Here is a 17,008-nt window from a genome sequence, read left to right as displayed (position 1 = left end):
GATACATTCATTAAATCACACAACTTTACTGCAATGCAGCCTTTAAAAACAGGCAAAGACACGCACACATATTACTATATCCAAAATGTAAGATGAGTTCTGGTTTAGTGGATATCTCAATATATTGGTATATAACCAAGCACTTAAGACTAAACATTTTTTTTCTATTTCTCTTTACTTAACGCAAGTTATATAACCTGGCGGCTGCTGATTTTGATGTTACCCATCTTTCATTCCCCTCCTTCCTTCGTAGTCTCCAACTACTTCAATGTAATTAAAACCCAAAGTGTAAGGCTTATGTGAGTACATTTCAGAATAATTTAGACCTGCAGAGATCAGTGCTGAAAAAAAATATGTGATGTAGTTTGCCTATGTGGATACCAGCTTAATAAATACAGACATTACGAAACAAAACAAGGGCAGACATGCTTTTAAGAATTGATTTTAATTAATTCCACACGTCAATAACAGCTGTTAGAATACGATCATTTGAAATTTTACAGTTTCACCCTCAACAGGCATCAAATGTGCCCCCATATCTGAGCATTTGGTACAGGACATTAACAATCTGGACCTCCACCTCCCAGTCCTCTGTGGCATCAGCTTCAGGTGCTGCTGCCCTCAAAACAGCTTCTTATTGTCTGTTTGCCATTATGAACAACTGGAGGTGATTCAAGGCTTAATAAAATATTATTTAAATGTTATTGTCTTTAATATGAACATGTAAAAAAACACAACAAACAAAACATTTACATCATGATTGTAAGCCTCTGCCCATGCTACCTTATGCAGTATTATAAGAAGAAGAGATGCCACTAGAAAAAGACCAGACCCCCTGCTCTCTCCAGCTCCCAAACATCTGCAGACACTTCCGGCTCAGGTCCACAGAATCAACCTGCCGTCTTTAACCATAAGGCAAGAAATAAAAGTTTAGATTAGTTCAAATAATGACCTTTTTTGCTTAATAAATGAACCATGTCATTTGTGTACATGTATAGCAGTTACTTACAAATATGGTTTGCCTTGTTAAAGACGGATATTATAGTTCTTTACATAATTTCTCTTCAAAGATCCTTCTCAGGGATAGACTGATGTATTACAGCCATTGATCAAATTTGTGTGGATAATCAAAAAGAATGTCAACAGTATATTGATTCTATAAAGTGTGTCAAAAGGAGGAGAGAAATGGAAGATCAGATTTGACTCGACCTGTTTGTTCATCATCAACCTTATCGGAGTATGCGACAGTGAGGCCCCGGATTAATAAGTAAATGTAATTTTTCTGTGTTTATGAGGAAGGCAAAAGAAAACCAGATTCTGTGCAGCTGATCAAACTGACAGCGTGATGATAAGAGGAAAACATACAATGCAGAGCTCATTGGAGTCACTACTCGACCACTTCCACATTTTCTGATTCCCACGCATGAGATGTTTGAGGAGAACTGATCACGATGGTCAGGGATCCTTGATTTTTACTCACTACATGACGGCTTTGAAATAATTAAGCCTTAAAGTTGGGATGAAGCATCAGATGAAAGTCCAAACAGCTCTAGCAACACCTTTTCTCATCTTCAAGCAAACATTGATGACCTTCCTTCACAGACAACCTAAACTCGGCATGGATATCCTTCTGAGAAACAGCCATCACATACTGACGAAACTAGTGCAGGTGCAGAAGAATATTAGTTTAAAGCCTACAGCATGTAGCAATTAAAAGCCAATTCTACTCCAGCAAATAGATGTGACCTTATCTACATTGAACGGTGGTCGAAGGGATTGTTGGTTGAAGCGGCTCCACTTGTTCCAGACAAGACCATTTGTAATCCAATCAATGACTTTAAGCGAGGTGGGGTTGCACTTATTGACACTTCATTAAGTTTCGTTGTGTCAGACATGCTGAACCCACCGTAGTAAAGTACTCTGAGTGGTGCTTTGACCCAAGTCGGATGCATTCAGAGGGAAAGAAAAAGGAGTGTTCATCACCAGCACCAGCCATTAGCTTGGACCAATTATAACACTCACACCACAGCAGAACAGAAGTCCTGCTTTCTGCCACCAATAACTCCCGTCTGTACGCCAAATATCCTGTAGCTTTACACACAACTGTTAAGAAAATGCGAGGCATTTAAATAAATATGATACTACTGTCAGAGGGCATCAGAGAGCATTGCCAATTGACTTTATTCTGCATCGCGGACCAGGAAATCCTCCATGAAATAAAACACTATCTGTCAGACAGGGTTTTCTGCTGGCCAGCTCAGAGAGCCGTAAAACAATGGGCTCAAATCATCATCACTCAACAAAAACAAAAAAAAGGCACCAAAATCTCACAACCATTACCTGTCAGTGTATTCTTAAAATAGATCTGCTTTGGCACAGCTGCCGCACAGTAATTTAGATGAGCTACGTCAATTTACAATGCTGATATATCACTCCTAATAAATCCTGTAACAGCATAATAACTGCAGTTGTGTTTTACAGAGTGGCACAATCCCAGCCACAACTATTGGCCTCACTGACACCTTCAGTTAGCCTGGCTATCCACAAACTATCTCATTAACAAAGTTGTTGTTATTGCAGAGGGAACAAAGCTGAATGGAAAGATGAAATTAAAAAAAAGAAAAAGAAAGAACAATGTAGGAAAACAAAATCTCCAGTGTAAAATTGGCTTCATCGATCGATCCACTTCTTTCTTAGCTACTCTCTGGTCAGTCTGCTAAGTTTTTTTATGACTGAGGTAGGTTCTCTTTAGCTAAAGGACAAAATAAAAATGGAACGTATTACACACTTGTGTTCTGCCCTTACATAATTAAAAAAGGATATATTCCTGAAAAAAAACAACCTTTCAAGCTTTGTGTTTATTTCTTTCCAGAGAATTATGTCAGTTAGAGAGGTTTCAATTTGCATCACACTCCTGATATCTCTGTCTTGTCCTCTCGCACATTTTCAGGCTCTTTTCTATTTGTTGTTTTTGACCTTTTAACCAAAAACAGCTGAAGAGCTTCTGTTTTCAACTTGCCTGTTTATCACAAATGTGACAAAAATCAGAGACGTACACATCGAACGCCAATGGCTAAAAGAGCCTGTGATTCCAAGTCAATACAAAGAGAGATGAGTTGGTAGAGAGGAAATAGTCTGGAGAGAGAGAGGAGGATGAGGAGAGAGGGGGAGGAAGAGGAGGGGATGCACGATCCATTCAGTCTCTAAGTAGAGGCAGGACGGTACAGATATTCACTGCAAGGTGACGGTTGGCCAAAAAGAGTTACTTCCAGTGGTGAGCAGTACAAAGAGGAATCCTAATCACTCTAGATTGAAGATTCGTTAACAGTGCATGTTGGACTGTGTGTTTTCTGACTGGGTAGAAACCAGAGCTGCTAAAAGGCTCCGACGTTTGGGGGTGCGGGAGGGTCGTTGCATCTCGTGGATTCGAGTGTTCCTGTCCTTCGAGCCCCCTGCCTCTCTGTCTGTGTGTGTGTGTGTCAGTCTATGAGGGGAGAGAGCTGTGGGGTCAGTAGGCAGTGACCAGGTCCTTGTCGTAGTTGTACCGGCCCCTCTTCGGGGCGGGACTGTCGGCACTGTCCTCAGTGTCCTCACTGTCTCCCCCTGCCCCGCCCCCTTCCTCCTCTGAGGAGGAGTCAAGAGTCAGATCAACCACCGCGCCTCCCCCCGGCGCCCCAGGTCCTCCGGAGCCCCCCGCCACAGAACCGCTTCCAGATTTGCCCGTCAGGCTGGTGCTGCTGTGGGCCGGTGAATGACCGTTTGCTTCAGGAATGCCTACAGACATGAAAGACATTTTAAAACGGATACATTTACACAAATTAAAAAATTAATTTAAAAAAGGGGCCACATAATGCACATTTTCAGTTCATATTTTGTGTCTCTACTGTGACATGTTGACATGCTTTAAAGGTAGGGTATGTAATTTATTTCAGAAACACTTTTTATATTCCATGGAATGCTCTTAACATCCCGATAGCAATGAATACATTACATATCACTTGTTAGACGCTTTCATCCAAAGCGACTTACATACATTCAATACTGTGGACACAGGGACACAACGACATGCTGACTGCAGTGGGACTCGAACTTGGTACCCCCTGATTCGAAGTCCAGCACTCTATCCACTTAGCCACAGCCGACATTAAATGCTTTAATACTGTACTGTAAAAAGCACGACCAATCATTTTAGCCGGCCCGGCTAAAATAACTGGATGGCCTACCTGCCTGTCAGCCTTTCATCTGTGCACAACTTATCTCGTGCCCTCATTGGTCATGTGTGTGTTGGAGGAGGGGCTCTGTAAGGAAGTGGCAGATTTTTTTCCGGCTGTGTATTTTCAAATTCTAGCGCACTCGAGCTTGTTTCTTCAAAATTACCTACCCCACCTTTAATGTTTGAAAAGGTCTGACTGTGCTACAGCACCTCTTTTCACCCTCTGTCTGAAACCAGAGCCCAGAGTGCTCTGATTGGTTAGCTGGCCGGCTCCGTTGTGATTGGAAAACCGCTTAGAGATGTCCCGCCCCTTAGCCTGTCATGTACAATGTGTTTGAGCGCTAGCCAATAGAAGCATGAGTGTTACATAGTGTTGTCACTGAGAAACTCCCTCTGGTGGGAACTTTGGGATTTTAGCCTTTTAGGACTTGAGATAATAATAACACTACAGGAGAGGGAAAACCTCAAAACGCATACTAGGGCCTCTGTAAATTGAAAGAAAAGGGGTTTGTCACTCACATATATCGACAACAGGATAATCCGGTGTGTTGCTGCGTTCTCTTTCTCGGTCCCTCTTCTCCTCGTCACTAATGGGTAGCCAGGAGCCGTCGGTTAAGTACTCGATCTCCTCGATGTCCTCACTCGTCTCCTTCAGAATCTCAGCTAGCAGCCTGAAATACACACTGCTGGTTAGAGGCACCTCACAAAAAGTACACTGATAAGAGGTCTGCATTTCTTATTTTAAATCACGATTAAAATGACAAGAAAAACAAATTAAGCCATTTATTAACAACTGAAACTGTATGTTGTAATTGTCTCTGCCCCAAAACACCTCTCTTAAAAACGACTCTATAAACATTTAGTGATTAAACTGTAATCTAGAGATGAGTTAAGCAGGGACTTTCACACCAGGAATGAAAATATACCTCGAGCCAAAACGTAACACAATGCGTTCAGTCTTTGTGAGAGCAGGGAGTGCCTGTGAGAGTTGCTCACAATAAGCAGGACACTACATGCCCAAAGGGCTGTGGATGAAAGTTTTGTCATCAATTCTTTTTTTATACAATAAACTGCAGCTGTATTTGTGTTTACTGCTACAGTGATAAATATATATAAAAAAAAAATTCTGTTCAAAGGCTGTCCATAACACTGCAGACCAGTAATTGCTAAACATTTTTACACCTATACCGTAAAAAAAAAAGTAAATTTGTTGAACGTACAAATTACTATTTGTGTTGAGAATCACTTTGAGCAATGAGTACTGTAATAACAAAAAAACTGTTTTGTCATATTGAGTCCCACAATTACATGTTTCTCCTATCTATAGCCTGGTTACATTAAGTCAAATCAATAAGCCAATTTAAATATTTGACCTGAAGGCAGGTCTAATAACAAATCAACACAGATAACCACCCTCTGTCACACCAATGAAAACATAGTTTGGTTTCAACTTGTACCAATGCACTAACATCGGAGCAGCTTGAATATTTTCCTCACACAGATAGCTAGAGTTACACATAAATTGTAAATTCCAGAATTGATTGAGGGGGAGATGGAGCTGCGGGGGCGGGACGAGTCAGAGCATGCTTCGTCTCCTTACCCATCAATAGTGAGCAGTTCAAAGGGAGCGGGCTTGTCACAGACTGGGCAAGTCCATGTTGGCTTCTTCTCATTCATCTGCAGGAAGAAGACTGCGTCGAAACACTGAAGGTGGGCACAAGTTAAAACTCGAGATGGCACACCGAGACGCATCTTCACCAACTGCAAGAGGGAGGAGGGAGGCATGTTAAAGAGATCAAGATTCATTGTAGGAAAAACCTTTTTGAAACTGGTCTTTGATACTGCGAAACTGTAACAGAAAACATGTAAGGCAGAGAAACATATTCACATCCTCACGTGTCAGTAATTATAAAAAAGTGTACTCACTGGACAGATGAGAGAAACCCGGAGGCCTGTGGTTGCAATTTCACTTTCTGGATCATAGCGTAGTTTGTCTTGGACTATACATAAATGATAGACAAAATATCCAGAAGTGTCAGGGTAGTTTTACAGAGATAGTAAGGTAAATTAAACTCAATACAGTTTGAGTCTGCCTAGTGTAGTTTTCTTTTATTTCAAAGTCACTTGTGCATAACATTCTGCAGAATATGGAGGTAAGACTTACTGCGTTCACGACAGCGTTCTGCACTCTCAACGGAGCAGAGCTTGAGTTGGCTGAAGAGATCTGCTGCAGTGAAGACCCTCACTAGATATACTGCCACAGAGTACCGCTGGAAACACACATTCACAGGCTGTGAGCACTTATTTCAAAATGAACCTCAAAGCCAGGCAAGAAAACAGAAACATTAACACAAAAAAATTATTATTGTAAGATAAATCTACTTGGATTTGCTATTCTGTTAGAAGAAGAATTACATGTAATTTGTTAGATGCTTTTATCCAAAGCGCCTGACATACAGTGGGGCAAAAAAGTATTTAGTCAGCCACCAATTGTGCAAGTTCTCCCACTTAAAAAGATGAGAGGCCTGTAATTTTCATCCTAGGTATACCTCAACTATGAGAGACAGAATGGGGGAAAGAATCCAGGAAATCACATTGTAGGATTTTTAATGAATTAATTGGTAAATTCCTCGGTAAAATAAGTATTTGGTCACCTACAAACAAACAAGATTTCTGGCTCTCACAGACCTGTAACTTCTTCTTTAAGAGCCTCCTCTGTCCTCCACTCGTTAACTGTATTAATGGCACCTGTTTGAACTCGTTATCAGTATAAAAGACACCTGTCCACAACCTCAAACAGTCACACTCCAAACTCCACTATGGCCAAGACCAAAGAGCTGTCAAAGGACACCAGAAACAAAATTGTAGACCTGCACCAGACTGGGAAGACTGAATCTGCAATAGGTAAGCAGCTTGGTGTGAAGAAATCAACTGTGGGAGCAATTATTAGAAAATGGAAGACATACAAGACCACTGATAATCTCCCTCGATCTGGGGCTCCACGCAAGATCTCACCCCGTGGGGTCAAAATGATCACAAGAACGGTGAGCAAAAATCCCAGAACCACACGGGGGGGCCTAGTCAATGACCTGCAGAGAGCTGGGACCAAAGTAACAAAGGCTACCATCAGTAACACACTACGCCGCCAGGGACTCAAATCCTGCAGTGCCAGACGTGTCCCCCTGCTTAAGCCAGTACATGTCCAGGCCCGTCTGAAGTTTGCTAGAGAGCATTTAGATGATCCAGAAGAGGATTGGGAGAATGTCATATGGTCAGATGAAACCAAAATATAACTTTTTTCCTTCCATCAGCAAGGGCATTGAAGATGAAACGTGGCTGGGTCTTTCAGCATGACAATGATCCCAAACACACCGCCCGGGCAACGAAGGAGTGGCTTCGTAAGAAGCATTTCAAGGTCCTGGAGTGGCCTAGCCAGTCTCCAGATCTCAACTCCATAGAAAATCTTTAGAGGGAGTTGAAAGTCCATGTTGCCCAGCGACAGCCCCAAAACATCACTGCTCTAGAGGAGATCTGCATGGAGGAATGGGCCAAAATACCAGCAACAGTGTGTGAAAACCTTGTGAAGACTTACAGAAAACGTTTGACCTCTGTCATTGCCAACAAAGGGTATATAACAAAGTATTGAGAGGAACTTTTGTTATTGACCAAATACTTATTTTCCACCATAATTTGCAAATAAATTCTTTAAAAATCAGACAATGTGATTTTCTGGATTTTTGTTTCTTATTCTGTCTCTCATAGTTGAGGTATACCTAGGATGAAAATTACAGGCCTCTCTCATATTTTTAAGTGGGAGATCTTGCACAATTGGTGGCTGACTAAATACTTTTTTGCCCCACTGTTCATTCAATACTGTGGACAATCCCCACAAGAGCAATTTGGGGTGAAGTGTCTTGCCCAGGGACACAACAACACGCTGACTGCAGTGGGACTCGAACCTGATTCAAAGTCCAGCACTCTATCCACTTAGACACAGCCGCCCCAATAAAAAAAGGCACGTCTTTACTTTGAAACCCTCATGATTATATAACTGTATTAAATGGAAGATATATTATTTTATTAGATGGGCACATTTCAGTAGCACAGCAAATTATTTCTTATAATGAATGTTCACCATATATGGGGTCCCGTTATAATTCCCTAAATACTTTGAGTATAGTAAACAACTAAATAACTTTAGTGCAAATATGCTATTTGATGGACTGAAACCCCCACCCCCCCCACCATGAGGTTATGGACTCGCTTTGATTAAGTATGCCCAGGGTATATGCAGGAATCCTGAAGTCAAATGTAAAACCTTTTAAGACCTTTTTTAAGACCCTTTCCATACATTTTAAGACCTCATCGCCACTTTGAGTTTTAACCGGTTACATTGGCGACACACTTTACTATATGCAGTATTGATTGTCCTTCCTCCTTATCTTCCAACCATTTGGACGCAAACTTGCATTTCCCCATAACGATGTTGTTTAACAACCGGCGTAAACGGACCTTCGCGCGCTATCAAGCAGTGAGCGTGTGATGTCCGGTTCAGATTACGTCAAATCCAACGAGATGCCATAAATAAACTACACAGAATTACACTACACACCTACGCCATGATTACATTCAGTCAAACTGTAGAATACAAATTCTTTGGACCATTTATATACTTATTGAAAACAAGCTACAAAATGTAATACCTTGGAAAATGCTGTTTAATAGCCTTAATTTTCACTAAATTGATTTATCAACTTTGAATACTTTTTAAGACCCCGCGGACACCCTGATGCAGAGCAATCAATTCTATATGCCCATGTTCAACTTCAAACAACCTAATAAAGGGTTGTTTTGCCTGTAAATCAGTAACAGTCTTCAAGTGAAACACACTTGTAGTGCTGCTGTTGGTTAATCAAGTATTATGATCATGTTGTAGATTAAAGGAGGATGTTGAAATGTGTTCAAACCTTCATGACAGAACAGATCAATAATAACACGCCTCTCTCCCTCTATCTCTATCTCTGCATGGAAATTACACAAAATCCCTCAAGAGCCCTGTATAAAATATCATACAAAACAGCTAAATGAGAGTTTTGATGAAGGCTATGTCTTCTTAACTCACAGCTGGTCATCTGTCAGGCAAATATAGGGCAGGTATGTTATAATGAATAGGGCATTACCAAAACCCACGTATAAAGAAAAACACTATTACTGCAAAAATAAAGCTGCTTATTTTTGTGTTTAATTTCAATGTTCCCATTACTCATCCCTAGTTGGTTTACACAAGAGCTCTTAAGAGTGTATTCATCACATAGCTGTTTATCTGGAACCAGAAGCCTGTACTACGAAGCCGGATTTTCGCTTAGCGAGCTAACTTCAGGGAAAACTCTGGGTTTCCAGTCCTACGACGCTGGTTCACTTCTTAGCGGGCTAGATCTCCATGGTAACTTATGCTGAACGGCTAGCCTGGGGCCTATACTACGAATCTAGTCGAGTTATCCGGTTGACTTAATCCAAAACAAACCCGCTCTCGCTAAACTGTCCTACGACGCTGGCTATCAACTCGATCGCTCAAGCCAGCCGTGTCCTATCTAGTTAGGTGCGCGTTCACATAAAATGGGTGGTATCTGGAGCATTCGACCAATCACAAACATGGAGAAGCGTACTGACAGCGCAGCGTCATACTTCCTGAATGAAAAGTCCACTATAATATTAGTCATATATGAAGAAGTTAAACTTTAAACATCCATGACTTAAACACTTTATCCAGGATCAAAGCCACATAGCTGCACCTGCAAGGTGAATACAGCTGGTAAAAGAAAAAGTGTTTGAATGCGAACATTAACAGGTTTATGATATCACTGCCCCGTCTAAAACACGAGTGGATCTGACTTTAATTACATTTGTCTCGAGTGTTTCGTCAACTTAATATGTTGCTTAAAATAATACTTCTGCATACAGTATGTGACACTGTGAGTGTTGCACAGCCAGATACGGCTCAGCTGACTCAGATAAGGAAATATATGATACATTATGATGATAGATTATGGGACACATCGACGTCTGCACTCACAGTGCCGCGGACTGTAGGCTACGTAATGTTACTTTGATCCGGTTACTTATGTTGTGGCAGATATTTAATTAAGCTTTCTTAACATAATAGTATAATGATAGTTATAATAGTCAGATTGCTCTGAAGATGGGAGGTGATATTCTATTCATTTTCACACAGTCGGTGATTTTGGCCGGCCGTCTTTCCTGCAACGGCAGTTTAAACTGTATTTCCTCCGCACACTGAGCTCTGATTGGTCAGCAGGCGGTGCTTTCACTGAGTTGATCTTTTATCCTGGAACCTATCCTGCTCCGGAGCAGGCTAGCCACTCAGCATAAGTTACCTAGCCCGCTAAAAAGTGAACCAGCTTCGTAGGACCGGAAATCCCTGAAGTTAGCTTGCTAAACGAAAATCCTGATTCGTAGTATAGGCCCCTGGTCCGGAGCAGGTTAGGTTGCAGGCTAAGAGATCAACTCTCAGCGAAAGCACTGCGTGATGACCAATCAGAGCTCAGTGTGTGGAGTTTAAAGCGATCAAGTCATATTACAGGAGAAAGGAAATACAGCTTAGACTGCCGTTGCAGGAAAGACGGCCGGCAAAAACCACAGACCGTGTGAACGTGAAAATGAATAGAATATCACCTCCCATCTTCAGAGCAATCTGATTATTATAACATTAGCGTTAAGAAAGCTTACTTAAATATCTGCCACAAGATAAGTAACCGGATCAAAGTAACATTACGTAGCCTACAGTCTGCGGCACTGTGAGTGCAGACGTCAATGTGTCCCATTATCATTCATATCACATCTGTATCATATATTTCCTTATCTGAGTCAGCTTCTCGAGCCGTATCTGGCCGTGCAACACTTACAGTGTCACATACTGTAGCCTATGCAGAAGTATTATTTTAAGCAACACATTAAGTTGACGAAACACTCGAGTCAAATGTAATCAAAGTCAGATCCACTCGTGTCTTAGACGGGGCAGTGATATCATAAACCTACAAAGCCCTTAATGGGCAGGCGCCATCTTACCTTAAAGAACTCTATCGAACTCATTATATCCTACTAGAGCATTGCTTTCCAAGAATTCAGGGTTGTTGGGTTGTTCCTAGAGTTTTTAAAAGTACAATGGGAGCCAGCGCCTTATCTTATCAAGCTCCACTTTTGTGGGATCAGCTTCCAGTTTTGTTCAGGCTGCAGACACCCTATCCGTTTTTTAAGAGTGCGCTTAAGACCTTTCTTTTTGATAAAGCTTAGTTAGGGCCAGTGGCTTCGCCTGGCCTGGGCATTCGGGGCTTTAGTGAAGTCCACTGAGACAAATGTAACATTTGTGATATTGGGCTATATAAATAAACATTGATTGATTGACATTGAAACCTGTTAATGTTCGCATTCAAACACTTTTTCTTTTACCAGCTGTATTCACCTTGCAGGTGCAACTATGTGGCTTTTATCCTGGATAAAGTGTTTAAGTCATGGATGTTTAAAGTTTAACTTCTTCATATCTGTCTAATTATAGTTGACTTTTCATTCAGGAAGTATGACGCGCTGCGCTGTCAGTACGCTTCTCCATGTTTGTGATTGGTCGAATGCTCCAGATACCACCCCTTTCATGTGAACGCGCACCTAACTAGATAGGAAACGGCTGGCTTGAGCGATCCACTTGATAACCAGCGTCGTAGTACAGTTTAGAGAGAGCGCGTTTGTTTTGGATTAGGCCAACCGGCTAACTCAAACATATCCAGGTTAGGTTGAACCGGCTTCGTAGTATAGGCCTCTGCTGTAGTGTAGCTCTTTGCCCTGGGGAGGTTTATTCTTGAATAATACCATGCACGCCTAAGTTTGACACATGATTAAATAAATAAAAACGTTTTGTCCCAGCTTGAAATGATAAACCAAAACAAAAGATTCAGCAGTAAACTCTGACCTTGCCAAAGTTTCCCCAGGTGACGGTGACTCTGTTGGTGATGCTGGAGAGATGCAACCAGGGAGTGATGTTTACAGGACGACAAGGGCGACGGGGCTCAACGCCGGGCTTGTTAGAGGGGTAGTAGCCCTGAAAACACAGACACACACAAATACCAAATCATTATAATCACGTTACTTTGGGGTACTTAAAATAAATGTTACAGAACAGTCATTCTACAGTGTTGTTGTATTCTTCCCTGTATGCGATTCTCTAAATGATTAATGTTTATCTAATGCATACCAGCCAAGAAGGCTCTCCAATTAATTCTAAGTATGGTTTATATCCAATATTAAGCATCACATTTTACAGGAATGTTCCATCTTGTTCGGCACACTTCTTCAATCACCTTGCTATTGCTTTCTTAAATGGCAAGAATATAACCATTTTGTTTTTGCTAACTTTAGGGGGTTCATTACAAAAACATATTGTATAAAACACAATTCATATCATATCTGTCTATTGACATATCTTTGTTGTTGCCTAAATGTAATAAACAAATCTGTCACTGTTACTACATTTGGCTTAAAAGCACAACACTTAAGACTTGAGTTATTATGTTGCAACCAACAGTTAAAATGCAAAAGCATAACAATGTGTATTTTCTTGTTTTTTTTAAAACCATTTGACTTTTGAAAGTTGTCCTTCCAGTTTGAGTTCCTGTAGATACACCTTGTGAACACAAGAATGCCTCAGCAAACACTTGTTTCAGAGGTTTTAGCTTTTCCATATTCCAACTCTAACACTAAGACTGCCAGAAGAGAGTTTCCTACTTAATGCTGGCTATCCAACAATATCTGTACCTGGATACTACTTTTCATTGCCTCCATAAGGGTTGATTAATTCATCCCTACAATACGTCATGAGACCAGCTTGACCGTGACCAGACACCCAAACTAGTGACTCACTAACTATATTTAAAATGAATGACAGAGAAACTATTTAACAGGAGCCGAAGAACAGCCAAGCTCGAGTCAGATTTGTACGCTGAATGTGTGGCATGTCTCAGGAATCAATCAACTCACCGGCACGTGACAGTAGGACTGGTTGACTTTGACAGCAATGTTGGGAGGATACTGGTCCTCTTGGACACCGATGGAGTCTGTGTAACAGATTCTGTAACAAAAGGAATACAAAAAAGAGAAAGGTTAACATCACTCAAGTATTAGAGTAGAGTTCAAATACATTATTTAGATACTCCAGGTTAAAAGAAGATTATAAAAAAGGGATATTTCCAATGCTGTTTGCCCAAGTATCGTATAACAATTTCCGATTTTTTCATTGAGCATCCTTGGGAGAACCTCATATTATATATATATATTCAAAAGGGAATAAGTGGGGACTTACCTAAGAACCACTTGGATTGATCTGATTCCTGGACGAAGCTCCCTAAGAAAGAATAAAGGTGACAAATTAAATTGAGCATTAGTTACAGAGTTTATAAATAGAGCTGATGGTAACAATAAAGTTCCGGGGAGAAAGGTTTTCTTACGTTGCATTTCTGATCTGGTCCGCTTGGTTTGGTGTCAACTCAAATATGCATTGACTGTCCTGCAGTTTCTCATTGTTCTGGGCAACTGTAAATATTATTATAGCAAATTAATCGCAAAAACTGCAAGACATGCAGACATAACATTCATACTATATATAAAATACAAAAAATGTATTTCAATACAAGAATAAAGAAAGATCAAACTGTTTACTAACTTAGCTCTGTTGGTTGCAACAGTGTCTCCAAAGTTTGGTAGAAGGGCAGAGGCACCAGCTTGACCTCTGCTGCAGGTGTGGTGGTTATCTGTTTGGAAACGCCGTTGAGGTAGTCTGCGCCCTGAGAGGTGGCAGTGGGGGAGGAGCTTAGAGACGAGTATGCAACTGGAACGCCCTCTGGACGCCTCGCCGCAAGCCAGCCGGATGTTCTGGGGAAGCGTGACTCGTAGAGCTGCCTAACATTCTTCAGGAGCTCTGGGCTGTATTCGGTCTGCACGAGCCTCAGCGCTCGCCCTACCAGGTCCTGTTTCAGCCCACTTTTGCTGCGGCCCATCGAGGCCAGCAGCGTCTGCAGGTCGGAGACCCGGAAACTTTTGACCATGTTCTAGAAGGAAGACAAGACAAACAAAACATGAGAAACACCATACAGGGACAATGGAGTCTGTAAATTGGTGATGTTTGAGGGACAACACCATAAACGTACAAGTTCAGACCCATTTTAAAAGTTAGGTCACAATACAAGGTGCATTGATACTTGGTATATAAAATTGATATTTCAAAACCATTCACTAGATAGAACAGTGTTAACATATTTGGGTTCTTCTACTTCTGACTTTTTCACGAATTTTAAGTGTTTTCAAGTGTAGTGTTTGACTATAGTATCTATTATTGTCAAAATGAAATACTGAAATTCTTTGTAGAAAATCCTGTCTAATCACATCTATTTTTTTACCATGACCAGCTCTACACATTATTATTTACAAGTCTCAAACATTAAGATACCCGCTAAAATTAGCTTGCCCTTAGTCACTTTAATCCAACAGAGGTTTGAACCTGCATTCTTGTTCTGACCACTTGTATCACAATATATTTTCATTTCAACATTATTTTTAAATATTTAAGCAGTTAAAATGTATGACTGCACATCTGCATTTCACCGTATTAAATGTAAAGCAGGGGCAAAAACTACACTGACAACAAAGCAGAACAATAATATAAGCCTGAAAAGTAAAAGGCATGACCACCTCAGATTGTGTTAAGTTTGAGGATATAAATCGATACATCTAAAATAATTACACAAAATGCACTTATATTTCAATATGATCCATAAATGATGGACACGATGTTAGTCAATAAAATCAGATTTACTGTTAAGTCATCGACTGTTTATGTTAAGTTCAAAAACATCACAAGTCCATGTTTACTCCTCGATGAAAGAAAGCAATCAAAACACATCAAACACATAGTTTAGTCGGCACGATTGGTCCATGTTTCGATTAGCAACACTAACAAGTACAGTGTTTACAAAACAAGTGGCGTCGGTTATCTTAAAATTGGACAAGACATAACAAAACCGCCTGCATGCGGAAGGATGTTTTTTTGTATTTTGGTAAGAAAAAAACCTGAGCAAAGTAACATGCTTTAGCTTTCTCCGACATTGTTTTGCTGTGCATCAGTGGCAGAAGTGCTTTGTGTCTTGATTACGTTTGAACAAAAACGCGGCTGTCCATGAGGCATCTTATGGACGTGTTGTATGCAGCCATAAGGGTTGCCATTTCTATAGCCTCACTTGAACAATATAGCCTGTGCTAATCGGCCGGCTAGCTTCTCTATAGACTGGGCTGTCGGTATTCAATCATGGCAACTGGACATTTTGACAGGTGCACATCTTCCTAAACTAACCGGTTTCATACATACAGACATCAAGCCTAATAACGTCAAATATCAACGAGCAGGGGAGAATACTGGCAGCAACCCCACTCCAGTGTTTTTATGGTCAGATCACTAATTTCTTCCCTTCAGAGCCAGCGTGATGCTAGCCAAACCAACGCACTTGCCTGGTTAACATAACCTAGCAGGCTAGCTACATTAGCAACAGAAGCTAGTTCATTTTTGCCGTGAATGTAATACGCCACATTTTCTAAGAGTATAGGCTCTTAATTACATTGACACAAAGCCCCAAGTTTCCCCCAGCCGGGATGAGTTTTAAAGCAACACTCCTGTGCCTCCTTCCCATTAAAACAAAGCTAAACCAGCTCTACTTGCCATCGTTTCCACCAGTTCGGCCGCCATCTTCGTGCAGCAGTACCGCGAGAGTCGACGACGACGACGACGACTAGTCTCTCACCAATGAAACACAGAGCCTTCTTTGGTTGACGGCTACCCTCAGCCAATCACAGTGCTGTTTTAACCGTAGCCCGAAGAGCTACATACAAAGTGGGCGGGATAACCATGTTTTAAAGTTACAGTGCAACTTTTAAAAAACACTAAGAGACAGGTCTCATTTCCACAATAGGCCTCAGTGTCAATTAATGATATCACGTGTCAAAGCTTTTTGATACCCTTAACATTTTTGTTTAATAGTATTGAGATATTGGGATTGTGTGTGTTGAAAATGTGTTAAATTAAACATGCATGTAAAGCACGGTGTGTCAAGTGGATGAGGTCACATGGTGTGTTCAAATCCAGTCCGAGCAAAGTACTCCGTTTCGGGTCCTTCGTCCAGCCGAGACATGCAAAGGTAATGCTTTGTTTAAGGTATGTTCATAATTGAATTCAAATGAGTAATTAACGATATATGATTACAGGTAAAAGTATAGACCAGCCATACCCTGTCTAAACCCCATTTACCATTCTCTGTCATGCTTTTTGCAAAATGAGAAAAATGGTATCTTAAGGACACATTTATACTCCCCCTGGTAATCCAGTCCTGCTTTTCCAGAAACTCATATGTGGCAAAGAAAAGCCTCATGGAAACACACAGATCAATTGAACGAATTGCAGTATATCGTGTATAACATAGTGTGTTTTGTTTAAGTTAAGTTAACTTTGGATGTGAAACGTCAATAAAACAATGTTCTGTATTAAAAAAAAGAACAGCTGGTGTTGCCACTGCACTCTGCATAATGTAAAAGGCTATACCCATGATTAGGATTTATACATACAAAATATTGGATTCAGTTAGCCTTTTTTTATATCTAAACTTTGTTTAAAAATGCAGACCTTAATTACTAAATATTTCTCTACAGTAAGAGCTATTTTTTCTCAATTGTAATATTTATTAATTT

The 17,008-nt window shown here is 40.7% G+C and overlaps 1 protein-coding gene across 1 annotated transcript; it reads right to left on the bottom strand.

The window, feature by feature from the left end:
- Window positions 1-426: 426 nt before the first annotated feature.
- Window positions 427-16,099, bottom strand: pias4a (protein inhibitor of activated STAT, 4a). The gene is made up of 11 exons (XM_034216281.1): window positions 15,987-16,099; window positions 13,941-14,325; window positions 13,726-13,810; window positions 13,581-13,622; window positions 13,259-13,349; window positions 12,195-12,323; window positions 6,378-6,483; window positions 6,140-6,213; window positions 5,814-5,974; window positions 4,733-4,884; window positions 427-3,774 (listed from the first exon to the last, which is right to left on the bottom strand). Exons 1-11 carry the CDS (start codon window positions 16,011-16,013, stop codon window positions 3,509-3,511), a joined length of 1,518 nt encoding a protein of 505 aa, XP_034072172.1. The 5' UTR covers window positions 16,014-16,099; the 3' UTR covers window positions 427-3,508.
- Between the last annotated feature and the right edge of the window lie 909 nt (window positions 16,100-17,008).

The sequence above is a fragment of the Gymnodraco acuticeps genome, unplaced genomic scaffold, assembly GCF_902827175.1.
Source record: "Gymnodraco acuticeps unplaced genomic scaffold, fGymAcu1.1, whole genome shotgun sequence".
Taxonomy (NCBI): Eukaryota; Metazoa; Chordata; class Actinopteri; order Perciformes; family Bathydraconidae; genus Gymnodraco; species Gymnodraco acuticeps.
Note: the sequence above shows the minus strand (reverse complement) of the source record. Positions and strands in the feature narration are given on the sequence as shown.

Excerpts from the sequence above, each read along its gene's own strand:
- pias4a (XM_034216281.1), bottom strand. The coding sequence starts at position 16,013 with ATGGCGGCCGAACTGGTGGAAACGATG. Across the intron at positions 6,214-6,377 it reads AGAACGCTGTCGTGAACGCA|TCCAAGACAAACTACGCTAT; the intron begins GTAAGTCTTACC and ends ATTTATGTATAG. Across the intron at positions 5,975-6,139 it reads GGGTTTCTCTCATCTGTCCA|TTGGTGAAGATGCGTCTCGG; the intron begins GTGAGTACACTT and ends TCCCTCTTGCAG.